This window comes from Amblyomma americanum, chromosome 8 (assembly GCF_052857255.1).
Source record: "Amblyomma americanum isolate KBUSLIRL-KWMA chromosome 8, ASM5285725v1, whole genome shotgun sequence".
Taxonomy (NCBI): Eukaryota; Metazoa; Arthropoda; class Arachnida; order Ixodida; family Ixodidae; genus Amblyomma; species Amblyomma americanum.
In genome coordinates, this window is record NC_135504.1 from 162012443 (window position 1) to 162030431 (window position 17989).

The 17989-nt window shown below is 45.9% G+C and overlaps 1 protein-coding gene and 1 pseudogene across 7 annotated transcripts in view; one reads left to right on the forward strand and one right to left on the reverse strand.

Moving 5' to 3' along the window:
* LOC144102136 (beta-hexosaminidase subunit alpha-like) overlaps positions 1–17989 on the reverse strand; it is a 279853-nt gene that overhangs the window by 184088 nt on the left and 77776 nt on the right. For 6 of the 7 annotated variants that reach the window (XM_077635441.1, XM_077635446.1, XM_077635442.1 and 3 more), the window contains exons 5-6: positions 11602–11712; positions 6096–6197 (exon numbers count right to left, since the gene is read on the reverse strand). In XM_077635441.1, the coding sequence (XP_077491567.1) occupies positions 6096–6197; positions 11602–11712 (213 nt within the window). The remainder of the gene's footprint in view (positions 1–6095; positions 6198–11601; positions 11713–17989) is intronic. The other variant, XM_077635443.1, reaches the window with a different exon arrangement.
* LOC144102138 (uncharacterized) lies at positions 575–1922 on the forward strand (annotated as a pseudogene).

Here is a 17989-nt window from a genome sequence, read left to right on the forward strand (position 1 = left end):
ACTACTGTCCCGAAGTAAAATCATTCAGTGTAGTGCAGAGTGTCAAACTTGTTTTATTCAATGCCTAGCGCATAAATAAACGGCAGGAACGCTTTCTACATGTTTACTGCTAACCATATATACAATACACAGTGGCAAACTATTTCTCTTTATAGGCCGCACGTGGACAACGCGAGCTCGTGTACATCGACAAATTACTAAGTTGGAAGCATCGACCATTGCTATGATTCGCAGAAACTGGAAATGCGCCTACAAGCCTTGAAAACCCGCTCTCAACACCTATCCGCGACGCCACTCCCCGACCTTTTGCCTACCACGAGCTCGCTAGCGACTGCAGCGCCACCTCTTTTGTTTACAAACATGCAGGAGGTCCATAAAAGAGCTGCGCTCCTTCGCCGGCACAGTCTTACAGCCAGATGCCGCCCGCGGGTAAAGCAGTTCGACAGAGCGCAAAGCGAAAGCTTCAGCGGGCCATGGAGACAGAAGAAGAACGGGAAGAACGACTCCCTAAACGGCCGCGCAATATGCAACGCATTCTTGGCTTAACCAAGCTAAGCCTGGCCATTTTTTGTTCATGTACCGGACGCCCCCGACAAATCGTGATCCAAGCCCGGACCGCAAAGAGAACACCAACGTACTTCCGGACAATCGAGCAAGCCGCCGTCTTCAACAGCTGCCCCCTGAGCACGGACTTCTACCTGCGAAGACCAAGAAAATTGTGGCTGGCAACCCCAATGGCAGCCCCAGCGTCCCCCATCGTGCTGCAGCAGCCCAGGGAACCACCGACGTTCCGCGGTTCCACATTTGAGGACCCGGAAATCTGGCTGGAAACGTAAGAGAGGGTCGCTAAGTTTAACATCTAGGCAAGCGACGACAAGCTGCGACATGTCTATTTCGCATTGGAGGACGCCGCCAGGACGCGGTTCGAGAATTGAGAAGCCACCTTGACGACGTGGGACCTGTTCCGAATCAGCTTCCTGCAAACATTTACAAGCGTCCTGCGAAAAGAGCGAGCCCAAGCTCTACTGGAGACCAGAGCGCAGCTGCCGAATGAGACGATCGCAATCTTCACTGAGGAAATGAGCCGTCTGTTCTGCCACGCCGACCCGGAAATGTCCGAAGAGAAGAAAGTCCGCCTACTGATGCGTGGTGTAAAGGAGGAACTTTTCGGCGCAATGATACGAAACCCACCGAGGACCATAGAAGAGTTCCTTCGCGAGGCCACCAGCATTTTGAAGACACTCTAAATGCGGAACCGACAATTCAACCGCCGCACGAACTCGACAAACTACGCCGGAGTTCAGTCACTGGCCACCGACGACCTGCGCGAGACCATCAGGGCAGTCGTACGAGAGGAGCTTCAAAGGATCCTCCCTTCATCGCAACCTCAACTGGCCTCAGTCGCCTAAATTGTCAAAGAAGAAGTCCAGCGATCGCTGGGAGTTCCCGAGGTACAACCACAATCATCGCAGCCCCAGCCAGAAGCGATGACCTACGCCGCCGTCGCCCGCCGTCAAGGACCTCCTCCGCGACCGCGCCAGAACCCTGTAACGCCGCAATTCCGTCGACCACCGCCGCCGCCGCCAACACGCCCACCCGTCGCCCAGCGCAGCTACCCGAGGAAGACCGACGTTTGGCGCGCTCCTGACCACCGCCCGCTCTGCTACCACTGCGGGGAAGCCGGCCATGTGTACCTCCGAAGCCCATACCGCGACCTGGGATTGCGAGGGTTCGCCGTGGACGCACCGCGCCCTCGGGGAGGCGAACGCCCTCGTGACATCGCCGACTACCTCGCCGCTACTCAGTGGAGCCCTCGACGGCCGTCCCGGTCGCCGTCACCAGGCCGCTACCTGTCGCCGCAGCGCCGTCCATACACTGGCCCAGCACGGGGCCGCTCTGCGAGCCCATATCTGGAAAACTAAAAGCAGCAACCAATGGAGGTGAGGTTGCTGTTCGTCGAACTGACGAAGATCCTCCGCCGCCGACGAAGACGACGCAGAGACCATCTCGACGACAAAATAACGACACGCCGCCGTCCCGACGAAGCCAGGAAGCCAAGACTACACCGACAAAAGACGACTTGACGACGCGACGTTCCAACTTCAGTTAAACACGACGCAGCGTGATCCGGCGCCAAGACCTAACTGCAACGCCAAAGAACCACCGACCTCGACGTGCTTCTCGACGGCCACGCAGTTACGCCTTAGTGGACACAGGGGCTGATTACTCCGTAATGAGTGGACACATCGCCGCCCAGTTGAAGAAAGTTAAGACCGCATGGGAAGACCCTCAAATTCGGACCGCTGGAGGACACCTCATCACGCCGACTGGAATCTGCACGGCAAGAATAACCATTCATGACCGCACTTACTCTGCCACCTTCGTTATCCTCCAACAGTGTTCACGAGACGTCATTCTCGGTATGGACTTCCTGAACCAACACGGCGCAATCATCGACCTGAAGTCGAAGTCAATAACGCTGTCGGAAGATAAAGCGATACCGCCGGAGAGCCCTCGTAGTCACTACGCCTTGAGTGTGCTCGAATATCAAGTGATCATCCCGCCTCGCTCCAGCACTGTTATTTTGGTCGGCACCGAAATACCCGTTGACGTAGAAGGTGTCATCGAAGGCGACCAATGTCTACTGCTAGACCGTGAAATGTGCGTCGCAAGAGGGATCGCTCGACTGCATGGAGGGAAAACTGAAGTGTTGCTGACAAACTTCAGCCAGGAGTTCAAGCACATCACAAAGGGCACGACGATCGCGTACATCGAGGAAATTCTGGAAAACATTAATGCGTTTGTCCTCTCGGATTCCGCCACATCTACCCCGACGACCATGGTTCCCGAACCAGACTACGACATTAATCCAAGTCTCCCCGTGATTAGGCAACAGCAGCTCAGAAGTCTGCTCCGACGATACAAAAGCTGCTTTTCGACGTCATCGAGGATTCGACAAACACCAGTCGCCAAGCATCGCATAATCACCGAGGAGTGCGCTCGACCACTCGCCAGAACGGACAAGATTTACTTTCCCCTTCCTAACGTCATTCCCACTTCGCACCCTCCTCCCCATCAGAGGGCCTTCCTCCTCGGAGGGCTGACCCTATTAAAACCCTGCCAATGGTGGACAAATTGCCCAGGCTTAGACTAGTCTCGGAAGTCTGGGCAAGACTTAGGCAGATAGAGTGAATCATCCAGGAAGCAGAAAAAGACTGCAGTAATCCCCTACATGCACGCATTTTCCCACAAACTAAAGAAGATATCGCAACGTTTAGATGCTCCTGTAGCCTTTTCCGCTCCATGCAAGCTGTCTGTGCTTAGCCGCATCAGCAGTCCAGTAACTAAGGTAAGGGATGCATGTAAGATAAGACATCAAAGCAAGTTTGTAGATTGTATTGAAGAGCTCGTTTATGAACTTCCACTATCTTGCGGCAAAATATACGTGGCACGAACGGGGCGTTGCCTGAATGATAGATTAAGGGAACACAAAAGGGATTTGACTAACTCTAATGACCTCAACCTGCCACTTCACTGCTTGGATTGCACAAAGAAAAATAAGAAAGTCTGCAAACCGATGTTTGATAAGTGCCGAATCTTTCAAAGAACAAGGACCGGACCACGACGAAAATAACAGAAGCTCAAAGGATTTTAGCTCCCGGTGACCTTCTCTTGCCCTATCAGGAAAATAACGGGCGCACCTGGATAAGACCGCGAAACGCGATTAGCATTAATTCCTTCTTTTCCTTTTGCGCACTGTATTTGTTTCGCACCTGTCGCGCATCAAGTCATCTGTATATATACCTGTAAATTTCATGAATAAACATAGTTGAGAGTCAGCGCGGTGTTAGTCTCGTGTGTCGCTTCTGCGTCCGCGTCTTTTGCGCGGTTTACAACAAGTCTACTTGTCGAAACGTTGTCAAGGACCTTGAGGTTTTCGCTTCCCTTTTCACTTTGCGATTACTCCATGTTTAGCTTAACCAGCTCGTGTGACGCAAAATCTCAATTAATATTTATTTATTTGCAATACCTGCCGCTCTCGAAGGCAAATGGGAAAGAATACAGATTTTTTGCATGAGGACGATGTAAGGAAAGGAAGACAAGAAAATATATAATGGTGCAACGAAAAAGCCAAGGGAACGAACAAGCAAATTAACGAACAACAAAAAACAAAAGAAAAATATCGCCGCACAAGCTGGTATACATCCGAAAACAGAGCCCGGAAGAGAAGTTCACCCTGGCATTTAGTAATTTTCTTTGGCGGTTGATTCCATTCGCTGCTGAGGTGTTGAAAAAATGAATAGTGGACGGCACTGGCCGCAGAATTAGGTTATCTTACGTTAAATTTATGATCACGCCGCCATATATATATATATATATATATATATATATATATATATATATATATATATATATATATATATATATATATATATATATATATATATATATATATATATATATATATATATATATATATATATTAAGGAAGCCAACAGTCACCGGCGGCATAAGGTTGTTTTTTCTGCTGCTTTATAAGTAATTCTCTTTTAAAAAAAACTAATTGATTGGCACTAGACATTAAAAAAAATAGAAACATTCCCCTACGCACCTTGGTTTCGGTGACTGTTGGCTTCCTTAATATACTCAAGAAGGGTTTTGAGGCGGGCTAGTTGGTGGATTTCGTTCATGATTGAACTGCGCGAAAGAAACGGGAATCAAGAAGAAACACGTACACACACAGCGCAGACTGTGCGTGTGTACGTGTTTCTTCTTGGTCCCCGTTTCTTTCGCGCAGTTCCTTAATATGTTTGTCAAACGAGCCCCTCATTTCATTTCCCTTGTCTGCTAATATATATATATATATATATATATATATATATATATATATATATATATATATATATATATATATATATATATATATATATATATATATATATATATATATAATCAAATTTAGTTGCAATACTGTGTAGCAGCTGAGAAAAATTGTGCTCAAGAGCGATCGGAAAGAAACAGCCATTAAATTAACAGCCCCAGAAACACGACAGTTTTGAGGCTGAAAGAAGCAATGCAATAAGTTATTTCCTGTTATTACGCGGTTGACTGTCTTGCAACGGAGAAACAATGCGGTCTCAACGGCCGTTACATTCTTTTAGATATGATGCGCTTCGCACCTTCTCCAGACTTTATATTCATTCTTGCTCCGCATATGCAAAGCATAATATTTCTGAAACTAAAAGAAAACCGAATGAGGGCAGCTTGTCATCACCCACTCAATATACTGTAGGAAAGCTTTCTTTAAAAACGTTTTTCGCACCTGGAAACCAAAGTGATTGGAGGCTTTCATTCACAAAATTCCTTCAAAGAGACTGCCAGGCGCCGCTTGGTATTTTTCTTGCCCAGAGAAGCGCTTTTCGTGTATTTGGAGCTATCCCCCAGGAGAGCTCAGAGCTTACTTTCGGCCGCGGCTGATATGGCTCCACGGTGAAACTGAGTTAACCAAGACTCGCTCACTAAAGGAGTGCTCAGTATATACAGCATGGCAGACCTCAGTGCTGGGAAAGGCCGCTTCTTCCGCGCGGCTTTTCCTTCCGAAATCAAGTGTGCGTCCGTCATTCACGCACCTAAATAATTTAATACGAGTTTCTCGTATCGTAACTATTCATTCTGTTTTTCTAGTGTCCACTACGATATTGTAACTGCGGCTTGATATGCTTAAAGGCCGTTGGAAATTCGTATCCTGGTGTTGTTTGTTTCCATAAAATGCACTATCCACAACTTCATTGCTCGTTTCTTTACTAAATCGCGCTTTATTGCCTGGTAGGTGAGAAAACTGCCGTATAAATACTCCTTAATTCGGTCTTGGCGTTCCAGCAAGTATAACGATAATCATCGGGAAACAACACAACTCAGCGTCATAGTGCCTCTCATTTCATTGCCTACCGATATAGTTGTAAAAAAGTGCAGGCAAACTTTGAGGCACAAAAAACTGAATCCCGAGGAGGCGTATAGAGAAGCACTGATAAAAAGCAATGTGCCGAGAAGCAATTTTATGTTGACGAACGTGCAAGGAGAATTTGTCGTCGCACCTTCTCGCTGAGCGTCGGGAAGGTCCTGCTGACGTAGGGGAAAGATTGGTCGTCCGTCACGTGCCAGTGGAGGACGTTCATTTTGTTGTAGGCCATTGCGTCCTGCAAAGCGGGGGCCGTCAATTAAAATAAAAAAGCAGGTGGTTCACAAATCAGAGCGACTCTGCAAAATGGGAGCACCAATTTGACTCGTATGCAGCGGTGTAGTTTTTTACTCTAGTTTCTGCCGAGCGTGATGCTCATAGTCGCTGGATGAAATCGCGGCTACGGCGGCCGTGTTGCGATGGATCCGAATCACAAAAACATCCGCGCGGTGGGTGATGTTAGCGCACATTATTAAACTCCGTGTGCTCGAAATTAATTAGAAGCCTTTCAGAGCTCATTATCGGCCATGGGATGATAACTATTTGTGCGCTCCGCCCGAGGAACATCGTTAGCAAGATGGCCATGGATGCGAACGGCAATATCCGTTGGTTCCGCGCCATTATTGAACTTTCTGCGTTATTTTCGTTGCAGTTAGAAAACTTTAATTTCGTTTTCTGCTTAGTTTGTTCTTTTGTTTTGAGTAGCGGCATTCTTTTAACCGTTTGTGACACCAGAAAAGCGTTTAGAATAACCGCCATAGCGGCACGCGCCCTTGAACGCGGCAAATCATGCAATTTAGCTGTGTACACGTGGTTTTGTTGTCATGCTAGGACGAAAGAAATCTAAGGAGGCTGGCTCATCCGCCCACTTGAGCTGAAATAAGGAACCAGCCCGGAACACCGGCGGCAGCGCATCGATTAGTCTCTTCTTTGGGCCCGTTTTGCTCGACTCGAAGGCATTTTGCAAGGTTTCTTAAGGCATCGCCCTCCTTTCTAGGGCTTCACGCATTTCAACAGGATACCATCTTGGCAGCGATTGCGCCGCGACAGTTTCGCCCACTGGCCCGCCCTACTATAATGCCTGAAGAGAGTGTTTTAAGTCTGCTAATTGCACGAGCTACAGCACTGATTTTTTTAGCAATATTTCTTATTGCGTGTTTAAAAAATTGTGTATTCCAAACTTCTTTTTTTTTTATACAAGCACATGTAGCAACTTTTGTTCAATATTTGTGTAAAAAATTGACTTCGCAAATGAAATTTCAAAAAAATAAACTTAAAAGAGAAATGAAAATAAAATAAAATTTTGCGCATAAAAACAGTTCAGCGCAGCTTATATCGTTAAAAAATGGGTTTGTTTGAATTCATGGTTAGGCTGTGCATGAAACTCAAATTTATACTTCCAAGCACGCACAAGAAATATTGAAGAATGATTCGCGAACGCGAAATAGAATGAAGAGCGTTAGCCAAGTTCTCTCCTGTGCCTTCGTAAAATTCGAGTACCATCATGTACACAACGAAACGACGATTCGTTTGGTACCACCCGCTGCCCTATGACCACTTGTTCGCCTGCCGCGGCCTTTCGAAGGTCGCCCCCCCCCCCCCCCCCCCTTACGGGTTAGAAGACCAGAGGTCGTGGCTACGAATCCCTCACAAAAACCAGGCTTCCAATCAACTAACAACTTTGTGCGCCGAATCCCACGTCACGTGATGGGGGCTGCATTTTCCTGTCTTGAAATTTCTGGCCGCCAACTGGAAATCTCAGACGGACAAGAAAGGTTCGAATGCGAGTAATAAGGACTCACATCCTTAAAACGTCTGTTTTTCTCATGGAAAGGAAGGAGTTTAGTTCCTCATGCTATGCACTGACTTGGAGGCGCACCGCCAGCGCTAATCACAGCAAGTTGTCATGGGGAGCTGGCTGCGCTCAGGCAGAGACGTGTTCAAAGGCAAACTTGTTCACTTGGGCCAACTTGCACTGAGAGCAAATTGAAATGAGAGAGAATGATCGCATAAAGTCCGCTCGGCGAGCGCTAAAGCCAACCGGCCAGGTGCACTCAAATTAGGTACATTACTGATCTTTGATGAAAATAGGTCTGCAACACTGGTAGTCATCCATAACGTCGTAGAAAGTGCCACACGCTGTCATGACTGTTCTGGAGAGCTGCGCCGCGTTTCGTGCGCCAGCACACAAAGCAAAACGAGCAATGTAGCGAAAAGACAGAAAAAGAAATAGAGTTCTTCACGGCAATTTAAACACACATAAAATATTCATTGGAATAATATCGCAAGCGTCTGCCCAGACATCCAAGCAAACGCTGTATTTCATCCCCCCTGAATTAATTACACCGGGAATAGCATGTCATGTGTGAACGGTATGTGCTAACCAAAAGGCACTGAAATGACAACGTCAAACGCATCTTGTCTAGCTACAAGTCTTTATGTGGCGGCTGCGTCGCATGTGCTTATCGGCCAATTGATTGTGTTTTTACTCTTAATTCTTGGCAACTTCCGAATTAGTGCATTCTGCAAAAGAGGTCTATGATTATTTCTGACATTGTGCGGTACAATGTATCAAGTATATCATCATCATCATCATCATCATCAGCCTGAGTACACCCACTTCACGACGAAGGCCTCACTTATGTCTCTGCAATTAACCCAGCCCTTTAACAGCTGCGCCCCCCCCCCCACACACCGTATGCCCGCAAACTTCTTAATCACACCCGTACACCTAACTTTCTGCCACCCCCTGCTACGCTTGCCTTCTATTCGAATCTACTCGTTTACCTTAATGACCAGCGATTATCTTGCCCTCGCATTGTATGTTGTGCCCAAGCCCATTTCTTTCTCTAGATTTCGGCTAGGACTAGCTTAGTGCCCCAATATATTTATTGATTTATTGTTATTTATAGATGGTAGGATCCGGTACAAGATCATAGAAGGATGGGTATACATGAAATATACAGCCATACAAAACTGAAATTTACTCTTGCAGGTATTTTTTTAAATCATTAAAGAATTCTGGGTAACAATCTCGTTAAGTTAAACTTCAACTCCAACTATTCCAGTCTGTAATTATCCTCGGGAAAAAAGAATATTTAAGCCGGTTGTTTCGCCGGTTCAAAGGGGTTATTGTTAAAACGTGCATTCGTCTCATTTTATGTCCTGAGGAGTAAGAAAGAATTAGGAAGTAGTAACTTTATCACGACCATTCACCACCTGAAGAAGAAGCTGTAATCGGCACACATGGTTGCGCAGACTCACTGTGGGTAGTCTACTTTGTTTAAAGAGCTCGCTGACAGATGTACGGCCGTATGAATGGAAAGGAACATCTATCTACCTTATGCTGCATTCGTCCTAGTTGGGTAATGTTGGTTAAGGGGAAGGGGTCTCCGACAATTACGGCATATTCCAACAACGGGCGAACATGGGAATGGCACACTAAAAGGCGAACACTAGGCGTGGAATATTTTAGCTAGCGCTTCAAGAAAATGTTTGTTTACGGAAGGAATTTGCTACAAAAGTATGTACGTGTTTTGTCCACGAAAGGTGGCTAGTTATCCAGAGGCCCAAATATTTGTACTCTGTTACTTCTAACAGCGAATTTTGTTAGTGCCATACATAAACTGAAGACGTCTTTTCTTAGGTGTAATTCTCATTGAAGCGGTTTTTTAAAATGCATGGACATTTGTCATTTGTCTCACGAATTAATTACCTTTGCGAGGTGATTATTCAGCCTCGCCTGATCGTCAACTGAAGAGAGTATAGATAGCTTATCGCTGAAGTTTAGTACAGCCGACTTGTAACTGTACAGTGAATTTTTTTTTTTTTTTTGCAGCGATAGCTGTCAAGCGCCCGTTCCTGGGTTTCGCGTCGTCGTCGTTGTCGTAGTAATGGAAGTAGTGCTGGTATGTCGCAGTCGTCGTAACCGGTGGGTGCGTCATCATGGCGGTTGCCGTGGAAGGAGGAGGAGGATGCGAATGACGTGAGCGGAGGAATGAGGCAACGATCCGGTGGGGGTTACCTCGAAAGGAGGCCATCGCGAGTGCTGCGGAATGATTATCGTGACAGGAGGGCAAGGCGAGAGCGTAAGAAGGCGCAAGCGGTGAGTGGTTGCCGAGGGAGGGGGTTGGAAGAAGAAGGATAGTATGACGGGAGTGTAACAAAGTAGTGGCAAACAAAAAGAGTGCTCTGGAATCGTACATATATCAGCTCGCCTTCATGTTATCAACCTCAAATTGTTGTAAAATATAAATATCTTCGCACGAGAACCGGCGTTATCAGCCTGGTATGGCCGATGGGGTGTAGAAGAGCCTTATGTGGAAGATATATGTACCAACTGCACAGCTACCATAGTCCTCCTTTAAGAAATCACTAAAATTCCATAAGGAAGGAGGTCAGACAAGGAGACACGATCTCGCCAATGCTATTCAACGCCTGTTTACAGGAGGTATTCCGAGACCTGAATTGGAAACAGTTGGGGACACGAGTTAATGGAGAGTACCTAAATAATCTGCAAATCACTGATGACATTGCCTTGAGTCACTCAGGAGATAAACTGAAAATCATCATCAATGAGTTGGACAGGCAGAGCAGAACGGTGGGTCTAACAATTACATGCAGAAAACCATAGTTTTCAACAGTCTAGGAGGGGAACATCAGTTCACAATTTGCAACGAGGTGCTAGAAGTGGTAGGGAATACGTCTACTTAGGGCAGGTTGTGACCGCTGATCCGGATTATGAGAGGGAAATAACTAGAAGGATAAGAATGGGGTGGAGCGCATATGGCAGGTTCTCTCAGATCATGAATAGCAAGTTACCAATATCAATCAAGAGATAAGTGCACAACAGCTGTATCTTACCGATACTCACCTACGGGGCAGAAACGTGGAGGCTAACGAAAAGAGTTCAGTTTAAGTTAAGGACAACGCAGAGAGCCATAGAAAAAAATGATAGGTTTAACGTAATAAATAGATCGGAAGCGGGCAGAGTGGGTGAGGGAACAAACGCGACTTAATGCGTCCTAGTCGAAATCGAGGGGAAAAAATGGGCTTGGGCAGAGCATATAATGTGAATGCAGGATAACCGCTGGTCCTTAACGGTAACGGAGTGGATTCCAAGAGAAGGCAAGCATAGCAGGGGGGGGGGGGGGGCAGAAGGTTAGGTGGGCGCATGACATTAAGATGTTTGCAGTAGTATGGTGGGCGCAACTGGCAATGGACATGCTTATCAGGAGAGAAATGGGATAGGCCTTTGCTCGGCAGTGGCTGTAGTCAGGATGATGATGATGATGATGACGACAAGTATCTAAACAGCTGTCGCGGCATATCGCTTTGAACAGTTGTAGCTGTGTAGTTTTTCTGTAAAACCTTACGTCATTCAGGGAGCGAAACCTTTTGGGCCATGACAGGGCTTTCTGCTAGAGAACATCACTCCAACGGCGTAATTTCAAAGTTTCGCACTACCTACCACCGCCGCATATATGAGCTTGCGAGGGACGACGCAATCGACAAAGGGCCGCAAGGAATGGAGCAGCCACCAGTGTTATTTCTTTTACCCCGGAGAGAGGATCTAAAGCATGCGAACAGACGAAGCATGGCAGCTGTAGGCTGGTGCACATCTACCTTAATGGACCACTCACCAGGGTTTGGATGATGGACTTGAGCGGCAGGAAGTGCCTCGACGTGTCAATCAGGAGGCCTCGGTGCTGGAATCTGGGCGAATCGTAGATGACTGTTTCGTTCAGGACGAACTGCGCAAGTTAGAGGGAAGGTAAAGTTAGCGCGCAGCGTGGACGCATAAAGAGTGGCCGAGGCAAAAAAAAAATGACAGTGGTTTAGCTTTGGTTAAACCTGAAGTGACGCGATAGCTACAGCCGGCCGAGTGGAAGTTGGTCACGTGACCAACAACGTGACAAACCACGTGATCAGCCATGGCGCCGCGCCGCTGGCAGCTGCTCTGCACCACGTGACCAACCACGTGACAGCGTGGTGGAGGAGCCACAGGGTGGCAGCACCGCCACAGAGTGGCAGCGCAGCCATAGGGTGGCGGAGCCGCCACCGGCACGGCGCCGCCACGATGAAGGCTCGAAATGCAAAGGTAATGTAGCTACCGCTACAAAACATCCCGTCCGCAAGGATGGCCACGGGGACACCCATGACCATTTTGGAGGACGATTACTTTGAATACCCGCTGTGGGCAATATTATTTTTCTTCCTTATTCTCTGCCCACACTAATATACCTCCCGTTATGCTTGGCGGTGCGGCCTGGGCACTATTATTTTAAGAGGGCTACCTCTTACTCATCACGTTTGGAGATTTCGTGGGGTCTGCTACTACCCTGAGATCACAGCACCATCTGTGGTAGCAACTGCTCATCACGTTTCGATATTTCGCAGGGTTTCCTACCACCCTAAGATCACAGCGCCACCTGTGGCAGCAACTAAAAAACAGCACATCTTGCATTCAGACTTGTAGCGCCGTCTACAAGGCATCCATTCCTTCTGCTATAAATACCATGACAAGGGACACCCTTCCGGGGTCAGTCGTGTAGCGAATTCGGTAGGCAAATAAAACCCTATGGGTTGTGGTATAGAAATAAAACCACAAATAAATAATAGGTAAACATTGCATACATGCAATAACTAATTGAAGCTGTACCATATCGCACCGCAAGCCGAATTCTAAGCCCACCTTGACCCCGAAACGAAGCAAAGTCCGTTTGGGACGTATCTTGACGAGCGCAACTCAACGTGCATCGTAAAATTTTTCTCTGATAGATGGTGCTAGGTGTCGATCACTCCGCTAGGTGGAAAAGTTACTTTTCCTAGCCGCTCAGGGTTTTCTTCACTGGCCCCGCTGGATGCGGAAAGACTTTCGTTTTACGCATGGCCAGTAAAGCTAATGCTCCTTACTTCAACGTCTTCCAGGCGGTGGCGGCCTTCTTTTTTAATTCTTTTTATGTTCCACACTACTTTATGTCCCGTTATACTTAGTGGTACGCGCTGGGACACTATGTTTCCTTCTAATTATCATCCCACAATAATATTTGTGCTGACATGTTTCTAATAGATGGAGAATGTATACGTGATGACAACGCAGCCTGCATTGCCTTTAGTAAACAGTTCAAAATTGTTTTTACTGTAGATAATAGTCATCTCCCATCATTCTGTCTTTGCTTACCCCTATAACTGATGTTACCATGTCTGAAAGTGGAGTGTTCAATTTGCTTTCAAATCTTGATATCAAGAAATCGTTGGGCCCTGACGACATCCCAAATGCCTTTCTGAGGCACTACGCGCAATGAGGCTCCAAGTATTTCTGCGACATATTTAGAAGATCCTTAGAGGAAGGCTACGTACGCGATGACTGGCGATTTGCCTGAGTTAAACGATTGCATAAAACTGGTGACAAAAAACACGTACAAAATTATCGCCATAGTTCACTTACTTCTACAGCATGTGAGACACTTGAGCACGTTATTCATAAACATTTATCTATCTTTCGTGAAGAACATAACGTAATATCGAAAGCTCAACATGGTTTCAACATGTACGCAGCTAATACAGAAAATTTTTGATTTTTCAGAAAAAATAAACAAAGGTAAATAAACTGATGCAATATTTCTATATTTCCGCAAGGATTTCGATACGGTTTATTATAACAAAATATTATATAAGTTGAGTTCTTTAATAAAAACGATAAACTAATAACCTGGAATAAGGCTTACCTGACGAACAGGCGCCAGTTTTTTTGCACTAAAAGGTGCCCTCTCACATGAAATTCCATCTGAATCAGGGGTCTCCCAAGGATCTGTGCTTGGACCGCTTTTGTTTATTATCAATATTAATCCATGATCTCTCGGTTCGTTTAAATTATATGTTGATGATTGTGCCCTCTTTGAACGAAATATCTCAATTGAAGATCAAATCAGGCTACGCAATGACTTTCAGAAGGTGATGCGTTGGTGGGATAGGTGGCAAATGGTGATAAATTTGATAAAACGATATATATTAGAATAACGCTTAAAAAGAATCCTCTCCTTTATCAGTATGGTACTTCCGATGGTGCGCTCTCTGAGGTAATGCACTACAAATATGTAGGCGTATGGATTTCGAATAATCTTTGCTAGAACAAACACAATCATACCGTATCGGCAAATCCTCTACGTAAAATATTCTTCTTGAGGCGTGCACTACGGCCCGCTACTCCTTAAACGCGTTTCCTTGCGTATAACACTATCCTGCGGCCAATCTTAGAATATGCCGTAACGATCTGGGACCCATATACCAGGATCAGTACTCACAAGTTCAAAAGGGTTAAAAAAAGCGGTAATATTTATCTATAATTCCTATGGCCGCACTCAGTCACTAACCTTAAAAAACGTTGCTTATCATTACTGATAGGAATCGTATTTGTCGCCTGAAATTCTTTTTCCAGTTAATTAACGGGCATTAGTGCACTCACATCTCGGAAATTTTTAGGCACTCAAATGGTTATGCTAGGCGCCTGGGGCGTTCTCTTTCCGTAAAACCTGTATCTGCGAGAAGTAACTGCTACAAATATTCCTATTTTCCTAGTGCAGCGATGAAGACGACAGTGCGCCAACACCCACGACGATGAAGAGGTTTGCGCGGCCTCGGCGACCGGCTGCCGCGCGCGTTTTAGAGCTCGAGCTCGCTGTGGAAGTCCGTACTGGTGCCGCCGCTGCTGGGTCAATTCAATTCCATTTAATTCCTTTATTTTACCATATACATGGAAGGAGCTCTTGGGTAAAAAGCTGCTCGAGGCAGCTTGACTGGGCCCAAGAGACCACAACAAGGTAGGGCAGCGTGAAGTTCACTCAATGTACATTGCAAATACAGGAGAGACACTACTTGAAATTTCAGCATGGGGCGCAGAATTTCAATATCATGTCGAAAAATCAATATAGGAAAACATATTGCATACATGGAAACGACAAACAAGGAAAAATAGTTTATGCACGATTAGAAAGGAACAGTAACATCAAACACAACAAAATCAATATCTTAAGTAATAACATGCAAGGCAAGTTGATCTCATAATATATTAAGGAATTGCCGCCTCAACTGATTTATCGTAGGCTTGGTATGAAATATGTATGTGTTTAGAACTGAAGGGAGATTATGTTTTAGCGAATGATGTTTATAATTAGTACGAAAGCGCGGAATGTACCAGTCATTAGTGCTTCTGGTAGAAACGATAAGTTCGTGACGCTGTAGTGATGCCTTGAAATTAGAAATTCATGAAATGGGCTATTTGAAGAATAAAACGTACGTAAAACCCTGAAGTCGTACAAAGATCTCACGGGAATTATTTTGTAGGTTGTAAAGAAGTGGCCAGTGTGTGAGAGGTATGGGTGATTTCCGATGTAGCGGATGATTGTTTTCTTAATTCTAAGAATTTTATGCTTGTTTGTAGCTGTAGTGGTGGCCCAGACAAGACTGAAATAATTGATGTGGGACGCAAATAATGCGTGTTAGAGCTGGATTTTTATTTGCGTCGGTAGGAACGTTCGGCAGCGTGAGATCGCCCCAGCTGCTGTGGAAATTTTTTTTGCACACTGCATTTGAACAACGGGCGACCATCGCAGCGCGAGAGTTTGTTGTTAACATTGCCGCAAACAAATATTTCTTACTAAAACATGTTCTTGGGGTAGGTGGTGCATAGCATTAGGGAAAATAAAACCAGCTAAGAGAATACGCACACAGGAAACTGCAAAAAACAGAGGACAAATCAACGGACACCTGTACCCCCCTCCCACCTTATATGTTTCAACCTGCATTGCTTGTGACTTTAATTGCCATCGGTGTCTGCCGACTTCGCACGTTCGCCTACTGCATCCGCGTCAAAGTGTTACCTGAGGGCGTTCAGTCACTGTTTGGGGCTCTTCCACCTTCCATCAGTCATGGGAACCGGGTCTGCAAATTCCTCGTTCGGGGTGGCAAAGACAAGGTCGCCTTTACAAGGATGCCCTGCATGCTCAAGTTTTCCGTCAACCTTCACCGCCAGCGTCCAAGCGACGAAAATGGAAAGGATACTGCAGCCTGATAGACAGCACCGCAGATAACCTATGACAATCCAGCTTGTGGAGGCTCCGCTTATTAAAGAGGGACAGGAAACCTGGTCAAGGTTCAAGGGTCCACGTTTTTGGCAACGTTAGGCTTCCGGATTTTGTGCAGCGGACTGTTCAGCTTGGACCGAAGTATGCGGTGCCACCGAAGAAATCAGCGCCTGAGCTCTTGTCCTTCGTCAACCAAGTCTCGAGTCATGCCCCGTCCGCAGAGAAGGAATGGTGCAACGTAGAAGGTCTGCATCTTCTAAACAATTGGAAGCCGTCAAGCACGTGTGCTCCGGTGAGGGAGACAGTAAGGTACTTGAAGGACAATGGCTTGTGTATACTACAGTCAGATAAGGAGGGAGGCTTTGCAGTGGTTCCGATAGATTTGTATCGTAAGAAAGCACATGATGCTGTTAATTCAGTGTTTCATCGGCACCAACCTTTCTTAGTGCAAAAGGCAAAAGCACAAGCGAAGAAATTGTGTAAGCAGCTAGATCTGTCCAGGCTTTTGCTCGCAATCACGAATTCAGGAAAATATGCACTTGAGGTGTTTTTCTCAGTCAAGACCCACAAGCCAGAGGCGCCTTTTGGGGTCATCGTCTACGAACGTGTTTCTTGGCAGAAGGAAGTAGGCCTGTCTTTGCAGACTAAGCTGAAGCTGTTGAAACCTGACGACCCATTTATGATCAGAAGCTCAGAACAAGTTGTTGACTACCTGAGAAGGCTTCATGATGCAGATGTAGGATTTCTTTCAATAGACATAAAGAACCTTTCCTACTCCTTGCCGCATCAGCAGCTTTTAGAATGCATTGAAGACTGTATTCAAAATTTGGCGCCGTATTGTTTCAAAACGAGGCTGGTATTTCAGTTGATGGTTTCTTGAATTTAGTGTCCTTGTACCTCTCGTCAACCTTTGTTAAGTGGAATGAAGAAGTCAATCTGCAAAAAAACAGAGTGTGTATAGGGTCGTGCATAGCGCCTGCTCTTAGTTACTTGTTTCTTGCGAGCGCAGATAGGAAGATCCAGAGTAATCTAGACAGTAAAGTGAAGATAAAAACTTTTGGATTTGTAGATGATTACTTGGTTGTTCTTCGGGAGAGCAATGGAAGCCTTCTTCAGGTAGCAGAAAGTACAATATCTACCTGTGCGAAGTGTCTTGAGCCACTGTCAATTACTCACGAGCTTCCTGTTGAGGGTATTATCCGGTTTCTTGATTTAAAATTAGTTTCTTCGAGTTGTGTTTGCTGGACGTATGAGCCTAGAGGCAATAAGGCTCTCTTACCGTTTACCTCGGCACATACCATGTTGGTTAAGAGAGGAGTAGTAAAAACATGCCTGTCTAATGCAGTCAATAAGTCGTGCACCTACCTAATGACAAGTTCCAGTAATCAGGTTAATCGTTTTCAGGAAACGGGTTACCCGACGTATCTTGTAGTTCAGTAATAGAAAGCATGCGCAGACAAAGAAAAAACACAAGGTTGACAGATAAAGAAGGTCCCAGCAAAATTGAAGTAGTGCCTTATACTCACTGGATTTCCCACGGCCTCAAAAAGATTGCAGAGAAAATTGGTGTTAAAATTTGCATGTCAGCTCCAAAAAAATTATCCAGCATGTGGAAGAACACAAGTCCAGACAGGCAGGATAGGAAGGCCTGCTCTGTACGTCATCAGAACCCCTTTGTAACTTGCACCGATAACGTTATATACAGGTTGCCGCTTTCATGTGGCAAGTTGTACATAAGGCAGACAGGCCAGTGATTAAATAAGCGACTCAGCGAGCACCATACGAATGTTAGAAATCAGGGGCGAGGTAATTGTGCTCGTCACTGCCGTAATCACAAGTGCACGCCTAGCTTCGAGGAGTGCTCAGTACTAGGAAAAAATAGGGGTCAGAAGACAAGGGAAATAATTGAAGCTGCGGCAATGAAAAAAGAGGGATTGGAAAATTG